This window comes from Saccopteryx bilineata, chromosome 2 (genome assembly GCF_036850765.1).
Source record: "Saccopteryx bilineata isolate mSacBil1 chromosome 2, mSacBil1_pri_phased_curated, whole genome shotgun sequence".
In the NCBI taxonomy this organism is placed as follows: Eukaryota; Metazoa; Chordata; class Mammalia; order Chiroptera; family Emballonuridae; genus Saccopteryx; species Saccopteryx bilineata.
The window spans coordinates 233,368,766-233,390,984 of record NC_089491.1 but is presented as its reverse complement, the minus strand read 5'-3'; the positions used below and the strand labels follow the sequence as shown (position 1 = coordinate 233,390,984).

Sequence of the window (22,219 nt, the reverse complement as noted above, 5' to 3'; positions counted from 1 at the left end):
CAGCATCTGGTGCCGGCGGCACCTCCCGCCAAAGGAGGCAAAATGGCGGCGACTCCTGTACCATAGATCGCCCCTCCTCGGATGTGGGGCGGGCTCAAGAGCCCGCTCACGTCCTGCTGCGAGGAATCTGGTTCCTCCTGCTGCCGTTAGGGTGGAGGGGAATTCACCGGGTCTAGGTGGTCCTCCGGCGGCCCAGGCAAAACAGGGTTAAAGCCTGGACGGCTCACCAGGCCGTGTTGGGAGATGGGCTTCTCCCTTTTCCTTTTCTTTGACTCTCCCAATTTTCCTATTTCCTGTAGCAAGACAAACCGCCTGTTTGCCTCGCTGGCTGTCCTTCAGACACTTTCTAATGAACCCAGGCTGCTCGATGGCTATATCTACCCACACATCTATATACAGGTATTGGTCTGGGTGGGGTGTCCTATAGACAGTGGCTCTGACAGCAAATAAAGTTGGAAGATCAAAAGTGCCCTCTGTGGGCCAGCCTACATTAAACGTAGGTCATTCTAGCTGGCTCAGGGTCTGGAGGAAACCTGGACTTGGTGACGGACCTCCGTACCCCTGAGCCCTCTTCTGGAAATCAGAAAAATTCTTCAACAGGCACTCGAGCGGGGATCCCGGCACAGACTCCTGTTGTCCCATCCTAGATGATTCAGGAATAATGAGGAGGGGTAGGATACAGGCAACACACACTATTAACACAAGGAACACACTTGCCTCTCACACACTCAACTCAGTCATTCAAGCTCAGACAGAACGCAGCGCAGCGCGGCACAAAGAGAGAGAGATTCCTAATGTGACTGGTCACTTCTAGAGTTAACAAATCCAAATTTTCAGAGAGTGGCATCCCACTTCTGAAAGTCCTGGGTAGGTTGCCGGCAGCGTCCCACCTACTACCTCAGGATTGCTTGCTCTGGAGCCCGAAAGCCAAACCAAAAGAGGATCCTTAGTGAGTACTTACTCAGCTCGAGCTGTCCCTCTGGTCTCTGAACCAGAACTCTGCCGAGGGAGATCCCGAACGAGCCCCCAAATGTTGCATCCACCGGGTATGAGGACAAATGTCAGAGACTTTCAGGGGTTTAGATCTTGCTTTATTGGCCAAGTTTAACCTGCGCAGGGGCGAACTCTCAAGGTGTCCAGAGACACCGTACCCACAAGGGGCTGCAAACGAGAGTCGCGCCTGGCGCTTACAACTAGGTCCTTATATATCCTAAGTGAGCAAGCATTTACAGAAGCAGATGTGGCAGTTCGCTATTCGCTGGGGGGTCGCGCGCAACGTAGCAACAGGGGAAGGGTTTAGCTCAGTGACGAATTTCAAACATAAACTTCTGATAAGGGTCTCTAACCAATGGAATGCAGGATGTTTGCCCAGCTTTGTGCTGATCTCTTTGTTCTTGGCCTCACAGGGACCCTATCAGCACTTCCCTGTTCCTGCTCCTCCAAGAGTTAGACTCTGGCAGCCACAGCACACCTCCCCGAACCTAACAGTTATCAAATAAATCTTTCTTCCTCCATCAAGTTGTCTGGGCTTCTTGTCTTTGTCCTACTTTGATTCCTGCTAATAGGAATCACCACAAGGAGCCAGGGGCAGCCAGACAGGACCCACCCTAACCGGTCTGGGTCCTACCTACCTGGCCCCTCCTCAGAGGCCAGCACCCCAACTCCAGGGCTCTCTTCGTTGAGCTCTGAAAAACCTTTAATAGCTGGGCATGGCCCTCTCTCCTCGGGCTTAAACTGAGCCCCAGCCATCAGGGCCTCCTCCAAACTACTCTAGTCACTCCCCCCCCCTTTCCTCCAGGACTTCCCTCCCTTCCCTCCGTTGTCCCAGGCACTGTAGCTGCTACTTTGGTGATGACCTCCATTTCTTCTTTTGGCTTTCAAAATTCCTTTTAACCAATTTCTCACAATGCTGGGTTTTTTTCCTTAAAAAAGGAGTGAAGTTTGTATCCCTGACGGACCCAATGGCACTAGATTGCCACATTGTACTTCAATGGCAGGCTCATGGTGCCTCTTGGCAAAAATTTTTTTTTTCATATTTTTCTGAAGCTGGAAACGGGAAGGCAGTCAGACAGACTCCCGCATGCGCCCGACCGTGATCCACCCGGCATGCCCACCAGGGGGGTGCTCTGCCCATGTGGGGCGTCGCTCTGTTGCAACCAGAGCCACTCTAGCACCTGAGGCAGAGGCCACAGAGCCATCCTCAGCGCCCGGGCCATCTTTGCTCCAATGGAGCCTTGGCTGCGGGAGGGGAAGAGAGAGACAGAGAGGAAGGAGAGTGGGAGGGTAGAGAAGCAGATGGGTGCTTCTCCTGTGTCCCTGGCCGGGAATTGAACCCGGGACTTCCACACAGCAGGCCAACACTCTACCACTGAGCCAACCGGCCAGGGCCTCTTGGCAAAATTTTTATGGGCCTAGTTTATCCTAAGTTGTATAATCATTGTGTGTGTGGTGGGGTTGGGGGTAACTACCAATACCTTAACTCTCTGCTGCCTTGCAGTGTTTATTGGAAACTCACTAATGATATTCTGTTGTTTCCCTGACATCCTGAAATACAGCTTTCTGAAAATAGTAATTAAACTGTGTAACAATTGTTGTTATAGAAATATTAAAAGGAATCAGGTTGGGGGGTTTTGGGGATGAATTTTATCAAATTAATGTGCAGATGACAAGATTGGCTTTCACTTTTCAAGTTTAATGAATTTGGACTTGTGGGATTAATGTCAGAACTTGTACATTTTGTTTGTTTTACTTAAGAATACTATTGTTTGTACAGGAATTACTTTTAGAAATAAAAGTGGATGTGCAGCCAACAAAGTGTGAGTTCTGCTCACACTTTCGTTTTCTATAGATCTTTAACTTTTAAACATAATTTGATTTGGGGATAAGTTTCTTTTAAGGATTTATCATTATTTCTTTATAGATGATTCCAGTTCAAGATATATATTGGGTTAATACATTGAAAAGTTGTCATTGTTGAATGAATATACATACTAAACAGTTTTACATTAAGGATGTTTATATCAAATATATATTCCTTGGTAAAGTCTAAGAGAACTATATTGCCTATCTCTCTAACATTTAACTAGTTTCTCACAGCTTTTATTGTCTCTTACATAAGATAATGCAGGTAGGACCATCTAACTTTCTGTTTTCTTTTTTGCTGACTAATACTTTCACCCATTTTTAAAGGAATTAGTAATCATGAGGTTAGAACATCTGTACTTCTCTGGGTCACTATGTCAATTACCCAATGTCTATATTTGACAGGTTTGTCTCAGGAAGAAAATGAATAGAACATTACATTCTATATTTTTTTGTTGTTACATTTGGGATCTGTATATTTATTTGTACATAGCAGTATTTTTTTTTATCAAAATAATGTGCAAAGACTGAAAAAGTTTTAGCAGTTTAGTCCTGCTAAAGGTAATATGTGCATCATCTGGTCCCTTGGGTGGCCTCTCATGATGTTAGATCCCATATTCTGGGATATTTCATCCAATTCTGAAAGTGGCTGGGGGAGTCAGAAACTCGAGTCCAACAGCTGGTACATCTGGCTGTGTGGTGGCAAAAGACAATGCAAAGGGGAGAGTGCACAAGATTCTTATCCAATATTGTCACTGTGCTGTAAATACCATTCTGATTCTTTACATTAATACCTATCCACATTGCTTTGTTAGTTCTACTTTATTCCTTCTGACTTTACTGATTCAGTTAGTGATGGGCACAGGTCTCCTGAAACTTTATACTAAGATGAACAATGCATTGTGTCCCTCTGACCCCCAGCCCCATTCCGCTAACCAAGTTTTACTCATCAAGAATACCCAACACAGTACAAACCAGAGAAGCTGAGTGCTAGCAATTAGTAAATACTTAACAAGTATTTTTGGAACTAAGTTTTTGAGGGTCTCCAAAACCAGGCTGTATGTTTCTTTGACTTGAGGTCAATTTGCTGAAATTATATCTAAAGAAAGCCATTTCTAGAATTAAAAAAAAAAAATTAAAACCCAATTTTCCAAAACAAATTCTCTAAATTACCAATTTGATGAATGGTTGAAGCCTGTTACAAAGTTAAGCTCTGCTCATGCCTTAGCCTTCTGTGAGGCAAGCCCAGATACAGAGCCTAAGTATACAAAAATAGATATGAGCTACAAACTCCATTTAAGAAAAACTTCAGCCTGGCTTGTGGTGGCGCAATGAAAAAATGTAGACCTGAAAAAGTGAAGTAGCTGGTTTGAAACTCTGGGCTTGCCCCGTCAAAGCACATAGTACAAGCAATCAATGAACAACTAAAGTAAAGCAACTATGAGTTGATACTTCTTGCTCCACCACCCCTCTCTCTCCTTTCTCTGTAAAAGCAATAAATAAAATCTTTAAAGGAAAAAAAACTTCACCCCTTTGTGTTTCAAATGGTTAGAGTAGCTGGAAAACTATTGCTTCGAAAATATCTACTTGGCAAAATAGCTTTTAACCACTAGTAAGAGGCACAGCAATAAAACTTCTTATTTCATAATAAGCTGTCTAGAGACAGGCAGGGGCTGGTGCTGGATCAGCAGCTTGACAAGGTGCGGTGGCATCTTGGTGGTTCTCCTGGTCCTTGCTGCCCTCGCGGTTGAAGGGGCCACTGCAGCTCCAGCTACTGACTTAGTGTTGCAGCAGAGAGGGGGAAGAGCACTCTTGCTGCTTCTATCGTGTTCATAAGGAAAGCAACAGTTTCCTTATGAACCAGCCAGAGTCCTATTTCTGGGGAGCTGTGAGACAGGCTGGAAGAGCTCATGGAGACAGGTGAAGGGCAAGGGGTTGGGAAGGGGTGGTAGGATGGACCCTACCACCCCTTCCCAACGAAGGGAAAAATTAACTCGTTTTAATTTTTCTTTCAAAATGGGTAATTGATATGCCAAGAAACTTCTGTCAATAATTTATGATTATAATTTAAAACTCAGTTCTGTTTTCAACCAAGACATATTTGTAAGAGATGTACTTCAGCTATCCTAGCTTTTCTCTTTTTTTACCCCTAACATTCTAGAAAGGGACTGAAGTAAAATTACTTAATCTTTCAAGAAAGAGTAGGCAAAAAACAAATGTCCATCAATGACTAAATGCTTTCAGCTACTCCTCTGCTCAGTTACTGTCCTTCTACACCAAAGAACATCTGGAAAACATCCCCACATCCTTTGGCATTTAAAAATTGATACAGCTGACCAAAGTCCATATGGTTTCCTCTGGCTCCATAAACACCGAACACTTTTTCTTCAAAAGCTGAAAACTTTCTTCCTCTTTGCATTTCATCATTTGTACCATCAAAAGGAATGTCTTCTCGATGACGAATCAGAATTCTCTTCCAGTTTAATTTTCTGAGTCTGAAAAGAAATTTTAAAAGAAAAAAACTTGGAACTGTGTTGTGCATTCTAGAACACTGAAAATATTGTTAATTTTTAAAAGATTGTATTTATTAATTTTAGAGAGGGGGAGAGAGAGAGAGAGAAAGGGAGGAGGAGGAAGCATCAACTTCCATATGTGCCTTGACCAGTCAAGCCTAGGGTTTTGAACTGGCGACCTCAGTGTTCCAGGTCAATGCTTTATCCATTATACTACCACAGGTCAGGCAGAAAATATTATTTTTCTAGAAGTGAAGAAATCTATTTTTCTCTCAGGGATTTATTTAGTTAATTAGTTTATTCCCCTGTAGAAATGTTTACTGGAACTCACAGTAAGGCACAAAATTTACGAAAAATGCTCTAATGTAATATCTTGAAAAATCAGCCTGACCAGGTGGTGGCGCAGTGGATAGAGCGTCGGACTGAGATGTGGAGGACCCAGGTTCGAGACCCCGAGGTCGCCAGCTTGAGCGTGGGCTCATCTGGTTTGAGCAAGGCTCACCAGCTTGAGCCTAAGGTGGTTGGCTCAAGCAAGGGGTCACTTGGTCTGCTGTAGCCCCCCCCCCCCCAGTCAAGGCACATATGAGAAATCAATTGAACAACTAAGGAAGCACAAAGAATTGATGCTTCTCATCTCCCTTCCTGTCTGTCTGTCCCTCTCTCTGACTTTCTCTGTCTCTGCCTCAAAAAAAAAAAAAATCAAAAATATCCATTGTAGATAAAGACGGGACATCCAACCCCACACCGGCACTAGTCACCTGACCCTCCTCACTTAGCTCCAGTGTTGTTAGATCCTTGCAATGTTTAAATTATTGACATTTTGTTTACTGTGGATGCTGATATATATTTTTTAAAATATGGCACTAAAACATTATTTATCTTGATGACAGACATGTTTGTTTGTTTATTTATTTATTTGAGTCCTTTGAAATTTTGTGTTGGAGGCCTCACTGTCCTTACCCTATCCAAGTTCAGGACAGAGTACATAAAATGCAGAATTGCATATAAATGGTCCCGATTCAGTTTTCCATGTGTTCCCTGTCTTCTCTCCATGTTAGTTGATCCCGTGTCAGTCCTACCACATAAGTGATCGCCACATGCAGTCAAGTTCATAGTTGAGCCATAAGGGGATTTATTTTAATTGAATATGATTCTGGCCTGACCAGGCGGTGGTGTAGTGAATAGAGCATCACACTGGGACACGGAGGACCCAGGTTTGAAACTCTGAGGTCGCCAGCTTGAGTGTGGGCTCATTTGGTTTGAGCAAGGCTCACCAACTTGAGCCCAAGGTCACTGGCTTGAGCAAGGGGTCACTCGCTCTGCTGTATCCCCTCCCGGTCAAGGCACATATGAGAAAGCAATCAATGAACAACTAAGATGCCACAATGAAGAATTGATGAGTCTCATCTCTCCCCCCTCCTGTCTGTCCCTATCTGTCCCTCTCTCTGTCTCTGTCACAAAAAAACAAAAAACAAAATATGATTCTGGTCATAATCTCATCCTCAAACTCATTTATTGCCATTATCATGACATGGAAATTGATGATTCTCCAACTTCCATAACTCATTTAGGGTATCAGTAGAGAAAGGAGAAGATTGGAGGTTTTCCGTGACACGGGGTACACAGTTTAAGATGAGGGAAGAATCAGATCCATGGGAATAGAGGGCCTTGATTCAACATCTGATAACGGATGTCTCCCATGTGCACTGTTGTCACTGACGGAACATGCTGATATATGCAAGTTTATTTTATTCACTGACTTGAGACTGGATTCCCATAAGATACAACTCCAGGGAGATACTTATTTCTACATGCCCAGTATCTAGTTTAGTACTAAAAGTATTGGCACAGCATTACAAACGTGAGAAAGCAAACCTTGACCAGAATTCTTCACAAGCACTTTGTGGGCCTTCCACACAAACAACACCTGGTTTCCCTGGCATGCTAAACCCAGACAGGGAAAGCTCCTTTGCCCACTCTAGAATATCCTTTCTTTTGCATTTGTTGTAGATGTGATGGCTATAGATCCAGAGTCTTGTGAGAACGAGATGGACAGGCTGGACTGTATTTCCTGGAGTGGGGGGAGGGGTGGCATCTCTGCTGACATAGCCCGAGGCGTGTTCTCTAACCCAGTCGGTGGCATTTAATATACAGACTTCTCCAAGACAGTTCTCTTGCAGGTATTCGGTCAGATCAGTGTTCAGCTGAGTCTGCTGGGATCTACTTAGTAATTCTGATCTGGTTGAAAAGATATAGGATAAAAAAACTAAATCAATTTTCTTGGAAGAGGCAACAAACTCAAGAATTGCTTTTATTCTCCGATTAATTTTGACCTCTTAAATTAGCCAGTTCCTGTAACATACCTGACAGTAATTTCTGGCAGAACTGCAGGGTATTTAAAGGGAAGAATACAGGCCAGAGAAAACATTGCCTGATCAAAAAAGAAGGAAAATGTCCTAAGTATTGTTTTAAGTCTTGACATGTTTCAGTTCTCCCAAAAGCAGACTTGATTTACCATTGCTCCTGCAGACACATCCAGGTCCATATTGATAGTAAAGTAAACTTTTGAAGATCGCCCTTCCATTGTTCTCCTTTCAATGCAATCTTTCAGTTCTGCTAGAGCCAGCTGGTCATTCACTGTGAGCTCATTCTCACTAGGAAACATACTAGCTAGCAGGTCTAGCTCAGACAGCTGGGCCTCAGCTTGTTCAAGTTCAATCATATTTGGATGTCTGTAAGTTTCTAAGGAGGTAAGAATAAGGCAGTCAATTAACACATACAGTCTTTATTTATTTATTTATTTATTTATTCATTTTAGAAAGGAGAGAGAGGGAAAGAGAGAGAGGAGAGAGACAGAGAGAGAAGGGAGGGAGGAGCAGGAAGCATCAACTCCCATATGTGCCTTGACCAGGCAAGCCCAGGGTTTCGAACTGGCGACCTCAGCATTTCCAGGTCGACGCTTTATTCACTATGCCACCACAGGTCAGGCCCAACACATACAGTCTTAGAAGAACTCAATATATTATTGAAAATGTATTTGATTTCTTCATAAAATGTGAAATTGATATAGAATATTTTTCCCTATTATTCTATTTTTGTAATGTGTTGTAATATGTATGTAAAGTGTTAAGGACCTAAAATATGGGACACTCCAGCGAGAGCAATAAAACTCTAATAATAACCAGGCACCAATTCCTATGTATCTAAATAGTATATCTGGCATCCTGACCTACCACCATAAGCAATTCATAAAAATAATTTAATTATATAGTCCAAAGCCATATTGATGACACAGCCAAAAAAGACTCTATGAAAAGTTATCTTGAACACCTAGAATGAACAGAATAAGAGACCTATTTATATGAATTTTTTGTTAACTTAATATTAAGTATATTACTTTTAAAAAGCAGAAGAATGTCAAAAGAGAAAATAAAGGTTGCTAATTATCCTGCAGCTCAAGTAACTCCTGTTAACATTTAAAAAGTCAAGATTAGAAAATTCAAATACTACAGAAAAAAATTTAAATCAATCCTGGCCAGTGGTGCAGTGGACAGAACGTTGTCATGGAGCACCAGGGTCACCAGCTTGATCCGGAGGGCACCAGTTCGAATTGCAGTCAGAGCATGCATGAGAGACAATCAACAGGTGCACAACTAAGTGGAACAATGAGTTGATACTTCTCTCTCCTCCCCCAAAATAAATAAAATTAAGATATGGTTTTCTGCTGGTAGTCTCTTCCCCTACCTACCTAAATCCCTGATCCGAGGCAAGAGTTTTTGGTATTTTGGGTTTTTTTGTTGTTTGTTTTTTTTTTTTTTTGTATTTTTCTGAAGCTAGAAACGGGGAGAGACAGTCAGACAGACTCCTGCATTTGCCCTACCGGGATCCACCCTACACGCCCACCAGGGGCAACGCTCTGCCCACCAGGGGGCGATGCTCTGCCCCTCTGGGGCATTGTTCTGGCGACCAGAGCCACTCTAGCGCCTGGGGCAGAGGCCATGGAGCCATCCCCAGCGCCCGGGCCATCTTTGCTCCAATGGAGCCTTGGCTGCGGGAGGGGAAGAGAGAGACAGAGAGGAAGGAGGAGGAGGGTGGAGAAGCAAATGGGCGCTTCTCCTATGTGCCCTGGCTGGGAATCGAACCTGGGTCCCCCACACGCCAGGCCGACGCTCTATCGCTGAGCCAACCGGCCAGGGCCAGTTTTTGGTATTTTGTATCAGAAAAAATTTTAAGCATTATACATTAACATATATGAAAAATATATGCTGGTATAATGTGTAAGTGCATGAAGAGAGTGAGATAAATGAATATAATTAAAATGTATCCAAAGGGAACAATACATACATATCTTTCCCCTTCCTAGCCCTCTTCCCCCAACTATAGTTTGGAGAGTTATCCACTGTCAGCACACACTGAGGATCTCATTCTCTCTAGTGGTTGGCTGTCATAATGAATCATGTAGATATCTCATAATTTACTGCATTCTTTTCCTTGGGTATTTGGATTGTTTCCATATTTTTGCGATTATGAACAATTCTATAACGGAGGTTCCTGTTATATATATAGTTTGATGAACTTAAATATTTAGTTTGTTGAATATTGTATATTCAAGAATAGTTTTATAGAGATGGCTTATTGGAACAAGAGGTACAACATTTAAAAATTTGGTAGAATTGCCTTCTAGAAAGTTTCCATACAGTAGTTTAAAATTTTTACATAGCCTGACTTGTGGTAGTGCACTGGATAAAGTGTCAACCTGGAATGCTGAGGTCTCTGGTTTGAAACTCCTGGCTTGCCCCATCAAGACAGATACAAGAAGCAACTACTTTGAGTTGATGCTTCCCACTCCCTCCCTCATTTCTCTCTCCTCTCTCTAAAATCAATAAAATCTTTAAGAAAAAAAATTAAAAATTTTTACATAGTGCCTGCCTTTTAAAAAATTAACAGAGCATCTTTTTTATGGTGTTTCCTGTCCATGTGTGACATTCAAACAGGGTTTTAGGGACATATAGGACTGTAATAAAAGACCTAACAACATTTGTCATCTGATAACAACTGAAAACTTTGCAAATGTGTCAAAAGACATAAACAAATTCAAGAAGCTGAATGTAACTCAAGCAGGGTAGACCCAAAGAAATCCATATCAAGACACATCAGTTAAATTTATAAAAATGAAAGACAAAGAAAAAAATCTTGAAAGCAACAAGAAAGAAATGAACCTTGGCTATGGGGAAAACCAATTCCTATTAGAGTATTTTTCATCAAAAACCGTGGAGGCCAAGCCCTGGCTGAGTAGCTCAGTTGGTTAGAGCAGCCAAGGTTGAAAGTTTGGTTCCTGGTCAGGGCAAGCATCAATCATTGAATGCATAAATAAATGGAACAGCAAATCAATGTTTCCCTCTCTCCCGTTTTCCCTCTCTAGAATCAATTAAAAAAAACACAACAAAACAAAAAACTATGGAAGCCAGAAGGAAGCGTCACAATATTTTTCAAGTGCTGAAAGTAAAGGATTATCCCATAATACTACATCCAGTGAAATATCTTTCAGAAATGAAGATCAAAACATTCTCAGATGAATGAAATAACTATTAACAATTGGTTAAATGTGGGTAGAAGGAAGAAGGAAAGGATTTTGACATTCCTGTTCATATGCTTCAATATCATTTGAAGTTTCAAGTTTTGCCTGCAGTACTTCTAATCCCAACAGAAAAAAAGAAGGGTTACACTTCTGAAAAGGAAACAAAATCTCAACCCTATTGCTGCTATAAGGGAAAACATGGCTTACCTTCTCAAAAAGAATTTACTCTGAAATCAAACCCAGTATTTAGGTTAGTGGTATCTTCATGGAATTCTTCTTCCTGTTTGGTAAAGGTTTACTGAGCAGCTTCTATATGTAGAGTGTCACCCATCATTCATTTCTGGAGCTTTCTATTTAGTTTGAGAATCAAGACATAAATCTATAAGATCTAGAACAATAAAGATAAAAAGACTTGGTGTTAAATGAATACTATAGGAAAAAAATGAATACTATAGGTATCATCATGGGGATTAAGATGAGGGCATAATCAAAGATTTGGTTAAGGCGACAACATTTGAGTTAAGCCTTGAAAGAAAGGTAAGACTTAGACAAAAAGAATGGGAGGTATAGTGGAGAGAAGGAAGGTCTGTGAGTCAGGAGAGCACAAAAAAATTGCATTGACCAAATCTGTCCCTTCCTCCCAATCCCAAGTATCAAGCCCTAATTCAGAGGCTCAACATTTAGACTACTTTCTCTTGTGCTACTTTGTTTCCTAAACCCATTCTGGCCCTTCTTTCCCTCTAGAGAGCTGCCCTCTAGCCTATAGCTCCTGACTCTTCTACCTTTCTTTCTTTTTTTAAAAAAAGACTTTATTTATTCATTTTAGAGACAGAGAGAAAGAGAGTGAGAGAAGGGGGGAGGAGCATGAAGCATCAACTCCCATAAGTACCGTGACCAGGCAAGCCCAGGATTTCAAACCCATGACTTCAGCGTTCCAGGTTGACGCTTAATCACTGGGCCACTACAGTTCTCTCCTGCCTTTCTTGTGGTTGGGTTGAGCCAGTGCTCTGTCTGGAAATGGGAAAATGGGAGGAGAGAGTCCAGAGTACCTATTCACTACTCTTTGCTGTGTTGATGGGATTCTGACAATGGCTGAAATGAGCAAAGACTACATCTTCTGCAGGCAGCCCTTGTTCCTATCTCCAGCAGAACTTCCAGGCCCATGGGTAACTGCAGTTTCTTTAGACTTGGCCTCTCCTCTGTAAATAATCCCTTTATTTAACTGTCTCTTCGAAGTTTCATAGTTGATTGTGTTTACTTCCTTCCAAACCCTTCCCTCTTCTTACCTGCACTCTGGTTCTAATGTCTATCAACTTGTGCACAACATTGTCATTACACTGACTATATATGTTGTATAGTAGATGTATACTGAAACAAGCAAGAAAGCACCGACTATAACTAGAAAAAGTTAATATAACTGGTGACTGGGCCACAGTGTTGCTATCTGAGAGGAAGGAATCTCAAGTTGAGTTTCACAAGAGAAGATAAGATGACCCTGACAGGTACCCAGTGGAGTAAATTTACCCCAGTTCGCCATCTGGCTTGTTAGTGTCACAGAGAATCAGGAAAGGCCAGCACCGTGAGAGTGGACCCACTCCCCACAGGCTACGTTAGATGATCCATTATCAAGCCCTCCAGGAATATGTCTCTTGATTTCAAGGTTTCTTTGTTTTAACCAATGTGGCTGGATCATTTAATATCTGAAAATGGTAACTGGTCAACAATTTAGCTAGTTCACTGTAGGGTCCTTTAAAAGAGCAAAAGAATTTCTTCCACTGAAAAAGAAATGTAAATTACTCACAAGTGATAGACCATTACCTGCAATGGATCTTCTCAAAACACATAAAATATGGGGATGATGCCTAAATGTGATGGGGTACTGACTTCACATTAGGTCACGAATCAGGAAAACACGAAGTGTTTTCATACACACTGGGTTGTCTCTATAGATTGTAAATCAATGCTAACATCACATCATTCCTAATGCCAGTGTGCTTCCAGCTGAAGTCCAGGGTGCCAGTGCCACATTGGGAAAAAATTACACAAAGCATTTTGTTTAAGTAAGTTATTGCATTGCAGAATGACAAAAAGTTAAACAGATTTCTTCAGGGTGGCCAGGGGTCACCCTATTGTCCTGATTGTAGTATTTATCTTAAATAAAAGTGATGGTATGTGGACAATAACTTCTATGGGCAAAGTTTTTGTGCGGCTTTCAGTCTTCATTGTTGGATCCTAATATGCATCAATTATTTATTTTTTGTTTCTCTTTTCTACTTTTGTTTTTGCACCATGAATTTCATTTTTTTTCCTTTCTTCTTTTCCAAGTGACAGGAGGGGAGATAGGCATACTCCCACATACACCCCCCCCACCAGAATCCACTGGGAAACCCCTGTCTGGGGCTGATGCTCTGACCCATCTCACAACTGAGCTATTTTTAGCACCTGAGGTGGAGGCTCCAGGGAGTCACCTCAGTGCCCAGGGCCAATGAGTTTGAACCAATCAAGCCACTGGTTGCAGAAGAAAAGAGAGAGAAGAGGAGTGGAGAAGCAGATAGTTGCTTCTCCCATGTATCCTGACTGGGAATCAAACCCAGGACATCCACATATGGGCTGACACTCTACCACTGAGCCAGCCAGCCAAGGATCATGAAATTCTAAGAGGAGGATTTACTATGCATAGTATATCCCAAACCTATCTGATCCGAGAACACTTTTTTCCAAATAATAATATTTGCTCTTCTCTACACATATCAGAAATTCCTGGTTTGTCATCTAGCCATCCCAATGTAAATAGTTTAACATAAGGCTACCATCCTCATTGAGTCCTTTTCAAATAACTCCTCCCTCCTTTAAATGTTTTCTTTACTAACTAGTGGTTTCATATAATTTTTTGTGTGTGTGTGTGTGACAGAGACAGAGTCAGAGGGAGGGATAGATAGGGACAGACAAACAGGAAGGGAGAGAGATGAGAAGCACCAATTCTTTGTTGCGGCACCTTAGGTGTTCATTGATTGCTTTTTCATATGTGCCTTGACCGGGGGGCTATAGCAGACCAAGTGACCCCTTGCTCGAGCCAGCGACCTTGGGCTCAAGCTGGTGAGCTTTGCTTAAACCAGATGAGCCCGCGCTCAAGCTGGCGACCTCGGGGTTTCGAACTTGGGTCCTCCATGTCCCAGTCCGACACTCTATCCACTGTGCCACCTCCTGGTTAGGCTGATTTCATATAATTTTAATGTCCTATTTTCATTTGGCATCCTAACTTAAGCATTTTTTCTATTGCTAAAAAACCCAAAAGAACCTCTGTATTTAAAATTCCCAAACTTATTAGAATTCCAAAAATATCTTTTATAGTCTGTTGTAGAGTTGAGGAATTTAGAAAACAATTCATTGGATTGTTATTAGAGGAAATAAATTCATTTTGGTTTTGATGTAGCAGTTTAAGTATGTACTCCATCCATTGCCAGGCTGCCAAAGTATCATTTACCAACTGTGATCTTACGAAAGTGGCTTAATTTTTCTGTGCTTCAGCCTCGTAGTCTTTTTTTTTTTTTTTTTTAGATTTTTAAAATTTATTCATTTTAGAGAGGGAAAAGAGAAAGAGAGAAAAGGAGGGAGGAACAGGAAGCATCAACTCATATATGTACCTTGACTAGGCAAGACCAGGGTTTTGGCCTGACCAGGCGGTGGCACAGTGGATAGAGTGTCAGACTGGGATGCGGAGGACCCAGGTTCGAGACCCCGAAGTCGCCAGCTTGAGCGCGGGCTCATCTGACTGGAGCAAAAAGCTCACCAGCTTGGACCCAAGGTCCCTGGCTCAAGCAAGGGGTCACTCAGTCTGCTGAAGGCCCGCGGTCAAGGCACATATGAGAAAGCAATCAATGAACAACCTTGCAACAAAAAACTGATGATTGAAGCTTCTCATCTCTCTCCATTCTTGTCTGTCTGTTCCTATCTATCCCTCTCTCTGACTCACTCTCTGTCCTTGAAAAAATAAATTTTAAGACTAGGGTTTTGAACCTACAACCTCAGTGTTCTAAGTCGATGCTTTACTCACTGTGCCACCACAGGTCAGGCCTGTCTCGCAATCTCTTAAATGAGAATGACAAGGTTGCTGTGAGGATTGAATGAGGATGTGTGGAAACTGCATAAAACAGTGCTTGACAATAGTGCTAAAAGAGTGCTTTCTCTGACTGTTATTGGCCACTCATTCAAAGTGTTTCTTGAGCACCTATTGTGTCCAGCATTGTCCTTGGCACTAAGAGTATAACATGAACAAAAGTACAAAGATCTTTGCTGTCAAGCCCTGGCCTGGTAGCTCAATTTAGAGCATTGTCCCAACATGCCAAAATTGCAGGTTTGATCCCTAGTCAAGGCACTTATAAGAATCAACCAATGAGTGCATAAATAAGTGGAACAACAGGTTAATCTCTTTCTCCTCATTTTTCTTTAAATAAATACGTAAACAAACAAATAAAACATCTTTGTGCCTGACCTGTGGTGGCGCAATGGATAAAGCGTCAACCTGGAAATGCTGAGGTTGCCGGTTCGAAACCCTGGGCTTGCCTGGTCAAGGCACATATGGGAGTTGATGCTTCCAGCTTCTACCCCCCTTCTCTCTCTCTGTCTCTCCCTCTCCTCTCTAAAAAAATGAATAAATAAAAAAAATTAAGTTAAAAAAAAACATGCCTCATGTTAAAAAAAAAACAAAAAACATCTTTGTTGTCAGAGATTTCATCTCTTGGGAGGATAGCATGACACGTCATGGTAACTGCTATGAAGACTGAAAAGGTATAAGGTGAATAAAGTGCAAGTATGTGTGTAGGGGCAGACAGGAAAAGCCTCTTAGCTAGGATAACTATAGAGAAGAGACTGAGGCACTGAAGAGGAAGCCATGTGCTTATTTGGGCAGAGTTCCCAGGCAAAAGGCAAGACATGTTTAAAGGTCCTGAGGTGGGAGGATGTTGGACCAGGTAGCTGGAGCATGGTGAGTTGGGGGTGCGACTTCAGGAGACAAAGCTGGAGAGGAAATATGGGGCAGTTTATGTTTGGACTCACACTCAGCCAGGACTTTTTTTTTTATCTTGACTTATAAGGAAGGCCACCGGAAGGGTCTTGTTCACTTATGAAGAGGCCCACACTCCCTGCTGTGGTCATGTGGATAGGGTGGGGGAGCCACTAGACAGGCAGGGCCACGGAACAGCCAGCTCTAACTACTGGTCAGCGTGCAGTCAGTGGGCAGTTGGTGTCACCACGTCCCTGAGTGCCCAGAATGTGGGATGGGTGGCTGCAGCATGTGGCACTTGCCTGAAGACTCATCTCCAGCCATGGGCCCTTCAGTGCCATGACCTGGGTTTCCTGGCTGCACCCACAGCTCAGTTCTCCTCTGGCTTGGGTATGGCGCTGACAGGGACTCCCTGACTCTGCCATGTTCTTCCAGTCACGGTTTATATTTTACTCCACTGGTGTTGGGCAGCACCGTTCCTGGGTCTAGGAATGGTCCATTAAAAGAAAGCTTCTCAAATTTGAACTCATGGAGGAAACATGCAGGGACCTTGGTTTGGAGCAGACCAGGGTTCAGTGGACAGTGGGAGTCCCAGATCTGCCCACACTGAACAGCAGGGCGTTAGGCCCTGCTGAGTATGGAAGGTGGCTTGGTGACCTCGGCAAGGATGCTTCGCACATACAGAAATTTATACCAGACAAGAAAAGGCCAGTTTGAAGGTGATTCTAACCTGAGTCATTAAAATGTTTTTTCCAGAATCTAAATACACACAATGCGCTTTTTCCTTTGTGTTACATGTTCATTTTAGAAATCTTTAATAAGGTATTTTATAAACACTGATATTCAGTGGTATCAGTTATGGTTGCTAACTTATATAATTATTTTATTTAAAAATACGTTTAGCATATAGATCTTCACAGGTGCATCTTCTACTTGATGTTTTATAGGCATTTTTCAGTTTCATTAAATAATCTAGTTTTCCTCTAGCTCATGTAAAATTTCAAGTATACAGCAAAACTGAGAGAATTTTACAGTGAAACACTGGAACAATTGTCAAGGGAAGGATAAAGGAAGTGACTGTGCTCCCAAGGGGACATTTGGCAAAGTCTGAGGACATTTTGGGTTGTCACAATGGATGGGTGCTTCTGGCACCTAATGGGTAGAGCCCAGGGATGCTGCTCCACTTACTACAATGCACAAGACATACATGCCCCTATGACAAAGAATTTGCTGGTCCAAAGTGTGCAGAGTGCTGAGGTTAAAAAACTGACCTAGGTAGGCCCTGGCCAATGGCTCGGTTGATAGAGAGTGGATCTGGCATATGGACATCCCTGGTTTGATTCCCTGTGAGGGCACACAGGAGAAGCAACATCTGCTTCTCTCTGCCACCCTCTTCCCCTTCCTCTCCCACAGCTAGTGGCTTGACTGGTTCGAGCGTGGCCTCAGGCACTGAGGATAGCTTGGCTGGTCCAAGAGTGTCAGCCTCGGGGGCTAAAAATAGTTAAGTACTTGAGCATTGGCCCCAGATGGAGTTGCTAGGTGGACTCCAGTTGAGGCGCATGCAGTAGTCTGTCTCACTATCTCCGTTCCAATCACCTAAAAAAACAAATAAACGAAAAAGAAACTGACCTAAACACATTTTAGTCTACCAACTTTCTGATACATCTAATCCACCCACCAATCCATCCGTTCTGATGCATTTGAAAGCAAGCTGCAGACATTAGTATGTACTTTGTTATGCATTGGTAAAGTATACATGTGTGTTTCTTAATTAAAAACATGTCTTTTTGCATAATTTAGGATGGTTTGGGGATGTTTCACAGGGCTGGAATGGATTAAATCAATTTCCAGTTATTTTAAATGGGAGAAATTTGCTTGATATACGAGTTGACTGATTTACAAGTTTGGTTACAGAACAAATTAAACTCATATCTCAAGGTACCACTGTATTCAAGTTTTTTTTTTTTTCTTTTGAGGTAAAAATGAAATACACATCTTAAACCTATATTGGTAGTTTTGAAACGTGCATACACCAGTGTAACTCAAGCCCTATTAAGATGCAGAGCGCTAACAGCGCCCAGGTAAGTTCCTTCACGCTCCTCCTGTCAGTCCCACCCCACCCCCACCCCACTCCACCCCACAAGGCGGCCACTGCTCCGTTTTTTCATTATAATCGGCCTATTCTGGAACTTCGTATGGAGGAATTTTACAGTAGGTACTTTCCTGTAAGACTTGTATCAGAATAGTTTACAGATTCATCCATGTTTTTTTTTCTTCCTCTTCAAAATGTTAGAGAAAGTATATGTAGAAAGTCACAGAGGTAGAAGAACTGAGGCAGCTGGGCTGCGTGGGCTCAGGAAACAAGTGACAGAAACAAACGAGGCCACGCTCAGGAGAGAGAGGAGGGGGAAGGTTAAAGGGTTGGGGTCAGCGGCTCCAAGGGACCGCTTGCCCAGTTTCCTTTGAGCGACCCTTCTCTCTGCTTAGCAGCATGCCAGCTGGGGCTACAGCGCTTTCTCCATTCTTTGGATGAAGACGTGGCTGTTTGTTCTTCAGCTAATGCGATTCAGGCTGCTGCGGCCATTCCTGTGCCAGCACTTCGCTCCTGAGCAAAGCACTTCCCGTTTCTTCGGGAAGCAGGACACGCTCACTAACCTGAAGACTTTTGGGAACTGAAGCCAGAGCAGCGAACCCGACCGGCGCGCGCGGTGGGTGGGGGCGGGCAGGAACACCGAGGGGAACTGGGGAGGCACACAGCAGATGGTGACAACTGCTGGGCACAGGAGTGACACGAAGCGAGATGAGGAGCGCGAGGGCGTCACCACAGTGAGAGGCCGGCCACGGGCCCCGCGGGGAACGACGCGCCAGCGGAGGAGCGGGCGGTTCAGAGGTGCGTGCTTGGGGACGGCCGCCGAAGAGTGTCAGCGGCTCACACTCGGCTACTCCCACAGGTTAGGGCGCCACTTTCTTCCCGCGACAGGAAAGGTCTGGTTGTGAATGAATGACTGGTTCTGTGCCTGGCCTGTGCTTCTGGACACTCCTCGCCACTACTGCGTTTCTGAGATGGCACCAGGCGCACAGAGTCGGCGCCAGTGTGCCGCGCACGGGCGGCCGGAAACGGCAGGATGGCTAGCGTCAGGAACGCGCTGCGCAGAATGAGGGGAACTGCTGAAACTCAACTGTGCCCTCTTACCCGCACTGCCGACGCCGCGTGTTTGACTACGGTGCCACCGAGGGGACTGTGCGCCTCGACCACCACCAGGTACCCGCCCTGAAAAACCGGCGACAGCCAACGATCACGCCCGAGCGGAGAAACTCACGCACCGCCAGGCCCTCCGCTCCGCAACACACCGCCTGGACTTCTGGCGCGAGCTCCGCCCAGGAGCAGAAGGCGTCAGCGCCTCAAGACCCTGGGCCCAGCCACTTCCCACAATGCCGCACACCGGAAGAGGCTGCCTCCTGGTGTCCACTCTGTCTTCCGCTCGGTCGCTTTTTATTCGTCACTGGGAAGAAGACGGAGTTGGCGGCCCAGAGGTCCATGAGGGGCGCAGTTATGGGCGCCGGCGCTGTGGGTAAGTGCTGGTCCCACTGACTCGCAGTGGCCGTAGCGCTCCGAGAGCGCGGACTCCTGGCCGGCTTCGTCCTCTCTGCTCTGCGGCCCTCTGCTTTAAACACGGTTCCCGGCCTTGGCCCGGTACCGCGTCCTCATTGGCTTCACGTCCTGTTACTCCCAGGAGCTGGCCAATGAGTTGTCGGTGCTGGCGCCCTCTCACCTGTGGACACGCGGCTCCCGAGGGTGGCGAGCAGTTGGGGGGTGGGGTGGCTGGCAGTGTAAGCAGGGCTTCCGCCCCTGGACTCCATGCTCAGGGGTAGGACGAGTCCATGCAAAACGGGATGCCGTGTCTAAGACCTAACAGTTTTCCGAACGCTTCCATTTGTAATGGAACCGGGCAGGCCTGGGAAGCCTGGGACGGCAGACAGGGAAGGACCTGGCTCAGCAAGAGCCGGCACGACCCTCTTCCACTTAAATTTCGCGTGGGGTCCTGCAGAATCACTTGGTTAAGAAGTCAGTTGTCAACTGAAGACTCATCTGAAAACCTTGATAGGATTTATTGATGTCTTACAGCTGACGGTGCCCACGGTACTCTCTTCTCATGACTCTATTAGATACCCTTTATAGTTAACAGTTTATCGGCGCTCTTTCCACAGCATTGAGGTCAACCCCCTGTCCTCGCCCTGCAGCTATTACAATTCGTCTTTCAAGTTTCCCTTTGGCGTTCAGGCTGCTGAGGCCCTCAAACCAGTCTGCCTTCACACTGCAGACTCCATCGTTTTTTACCCTTTTCTTTTTCAAGGGGACTTGGTCGCCTCATTCTTCTGTGCATACCTTTGTGCGTCAGGTACTCTTTTCTTTTTCTATTTCCATGCAGGAAGTATTTCTTGAGGATCTACTAACACTATTTTAATGTTAATAGGCAATTCAGAAGTAATGCCTCAAACTACGTCTTTCTCCTAGGGCTTTAGATTCCTGGTAGGGTAATTACATATTTCCAGTTTACAGATATCCCAGGTAGCGATCGGAAGCATAGAGGTGGGAGCAAGCTGTTTTGGAGAAGGTGCCAAAGATTGATTGGAAATGGGAAAGGAAGATCTGCCCTTTAGTTCCATCTCAGACACTGTGATCTTTTACCATCTTGTTTTTGAATTTCCTTCTTTAGTAAACTCCATTTTTTTTTTCTCCAGGTGATTTGGAGAATATGTTTATTAAAACTGGGAACAGTAAAACAAGGAAGGGCTTAGGATAGAAGAAGCAACAAGAGAGAACCTGGGAGGAGCTGCTCTGGCTCACTGAGAAGTCAGAGAAAAGGGTCCTTGGAGTGAGGTTCAGGGGTTAGTCCTAGAGGAGCTGCCACTGCCCATTGCTCTCCCGGTTGCAAGTCTCATGGGGACCCTTCGAGTTTATAAAAATAAAGATGCATGCCAGAGAAGGAATATAGGTAGGGTGTGCTCCAGAAAGCCATCTGAAATGCTCCATTTAAAGTGTTGATGTGGAAAGCAAATGAGATGATTATGAAAGGGCTCTGAAGATCAAAAGGACCATATAATTACACTTTAGTGGTTTTTTTTAGAAGTAATGAGAGTCAGGATTGCCAGAGCACTGTGGACAATTTATAAAGGACCATGAGTGCAAGGGTCAGGAATGTAGACTGAAAAGGTATTAAATGCTGTCAATCAAGATAGTGATGTGATGGAAACAGCATCATTGGAAGGAGTAGTATCTGGTGCCAGAATACAGCACAGGTCAGAGTGGAGGCAAGAACTTGAGTGCTATTTTTTCCTCCTACAATCTACAATTCTAGATAAGTTAAATCAATGGTTTTCAACTGCTGGTCCATGAAAGAGTTAACCACCCTGATGTATGAAGAGTGGTTAACTTTTGTGAACTGGCTCAAAATTTGTGGTGGAGAGGCATTGGTCCGCTGATATGGAGTTGAAAACACTGAAATAAATTACGTTAAATGTTATTTTTTAGGGTGAGAAAAGTACATAAAATATACCTTGTATTAATATACCTATATACTTTGTATTCTTTTATTGTTAGTATATTCATTTACTTTGTAAACACAGAACCTTGTTACATTTTTTAGTATCTTTGGAAAGGTTAACAATTTCTTGATGTGGCACTAATTTTTCCTTTAATTCAGCTAATTCATCAAGAGCTAAAAGAAGAGTACTTGTAAGACTCTAAAACAGGATAGGGGGACATCCAAGTACCAGAATTAGTTGGGAAGTGTTTTCAAAACATATTCCATATCTGATTTCCACTTATGTGATTAGAATTTTAATAAGCATCCTAGGTCAAATAACTGTTATTGACAGTAAAGTGATTTTGACACTAAGTTATTGTGATGTATGTTAAGTACAACTTTTCAAAATCATTACTTTTATTTAAAGTTAGGTACACCTGTATGTATGTTCATTACTTTTCATATTTGCTAATTTTGAATTGTTGATGAAAGAGGTGCAGGTCTGATGTGCAGCTGGACTTGTCATAGTACTCCAAAGTGATTTTATAATGTAAATAATTGAAAATGCAGTTATAATCATTTATCAGATAATATCCATAGGAAATCTGTGTGGTAAATGCAGAACTCTGTACCATTTGTTCTGTATCTGGCCTTGAAATTATTTTGCAAATTTTATAATCCCTATAATAGTTTGTTTTCAGAATTTAATTTTTCTTAGAGAAATTATCAATTTAAC

The 22,219-nt window shown here is 43.4% G+C and overlaps 2 protein-coding genes and 1 non-coding gene across 10 annotated transcripts in view; 1 reads left to right on the top strand and 2 right to left on the bottom strand.

Moving 5' to 3' along the window:
- Positions 1–2,311: 2,311 nt before the first annotated feature.
- On the bottom strand, positions 2,312–2,388 carry TRNAS-GCU (transfer RNA serine (anticodon GCU)). The gene has a single exon. It is a non-coding gene; the product is annotated as a tRNA-Ser (tRNA).
- A 776-nt stretch (positions 2,389–3,164) lies between these two features.
- RWDD2B (RWD domain containing 2B) lies at positions 3,165–19,412 on the bottom strand. 4 transcript variants are annotated; one of them, XM_066259582.1, is made up of 7 exons: positions 19,280–19,338; positions 17,227–17,551; positions 11,161–11,341; positions 7,891–8,117; positions 7,739–7,806; positions 7,251–7,613; positions 3,165–5,357 (listed from the first exon to the last, which is right to left on the bottom strand). In XM_066259582.1, the coding sequence occupies exons 4-7, from the start codon at positions 8,095–8,097 to the stop codon at positions 5,123–5,125; spliced, it is 873 nt and encodes a 290-aa protein (XP_066115679.1). In that variant the 5' UTR covers positions 8,098–8,117; positions 11,161–11,341; positions 17,227–17,551; positions 19,280–19,338; the 3' UTR covers positions 3,165–5,122. The 4 variants fall into 4 exon arrangements, with proteins under 4 accessions (XP_066115679.1, XP_066115677.1, XP_066115678.1 ...); XM_066259580.1 differs by having other exon boundaries at positions 19,149–19,283; XM_066259581.1 differs by lacking the exon at positions 17,227–17,551 and having other exon boundaries at positions 19,280–19,412.
- The window catches only part of USP16 (ubiquitin specific peptidase 16), a 29,264-nt gene continuing 26,445 nt past the window's right edge, over positions 19,401–22,219 (top strand). For 3 of the 5 annotated variants that reach the window (XM_066259575.1, XM_066259573.1, XM_066259570.1), the window contains exon 1: positions 19,401–19,527. The gene's annotated coding sequence lies outside the window, so the exon portion shown is untranslated. Of the gene's footprint in view, positions 19,528–19,790; positions 20,097–20,161; positions 20,356–22,219 lie in introns of those variants that run through there. The other 2 variants (XM_066259572.1, XM_066259571.1) reach the window with 2 other exon arrangements.

Excerpts from the sequence above, each read along its gene's own strand:
- RWDD2B (XM_066259581.1), bottom strand. The coding sequence starts at position 8,097 with ATGATTGAACTTGAACAAGCTGAGGCCCAGCTGTCTGAGCTAGACCTG. Across the intron at positions 7,807-7,890 it reads ATGTGTCTGCAGGAGCAATG|GCAATGTTTTCTCTGGCCTG; the intron begins GTAAATCAAGTC and ends TTTTTTGATCAG. Across the intron at positions 7,614-7,738 it reads CTGCCAGAAATTACTGTCAG|ATCAGAATTACTAAGTAGAT; the intron begins GTATGTTACAGG and ends CTTTTCAACCAG.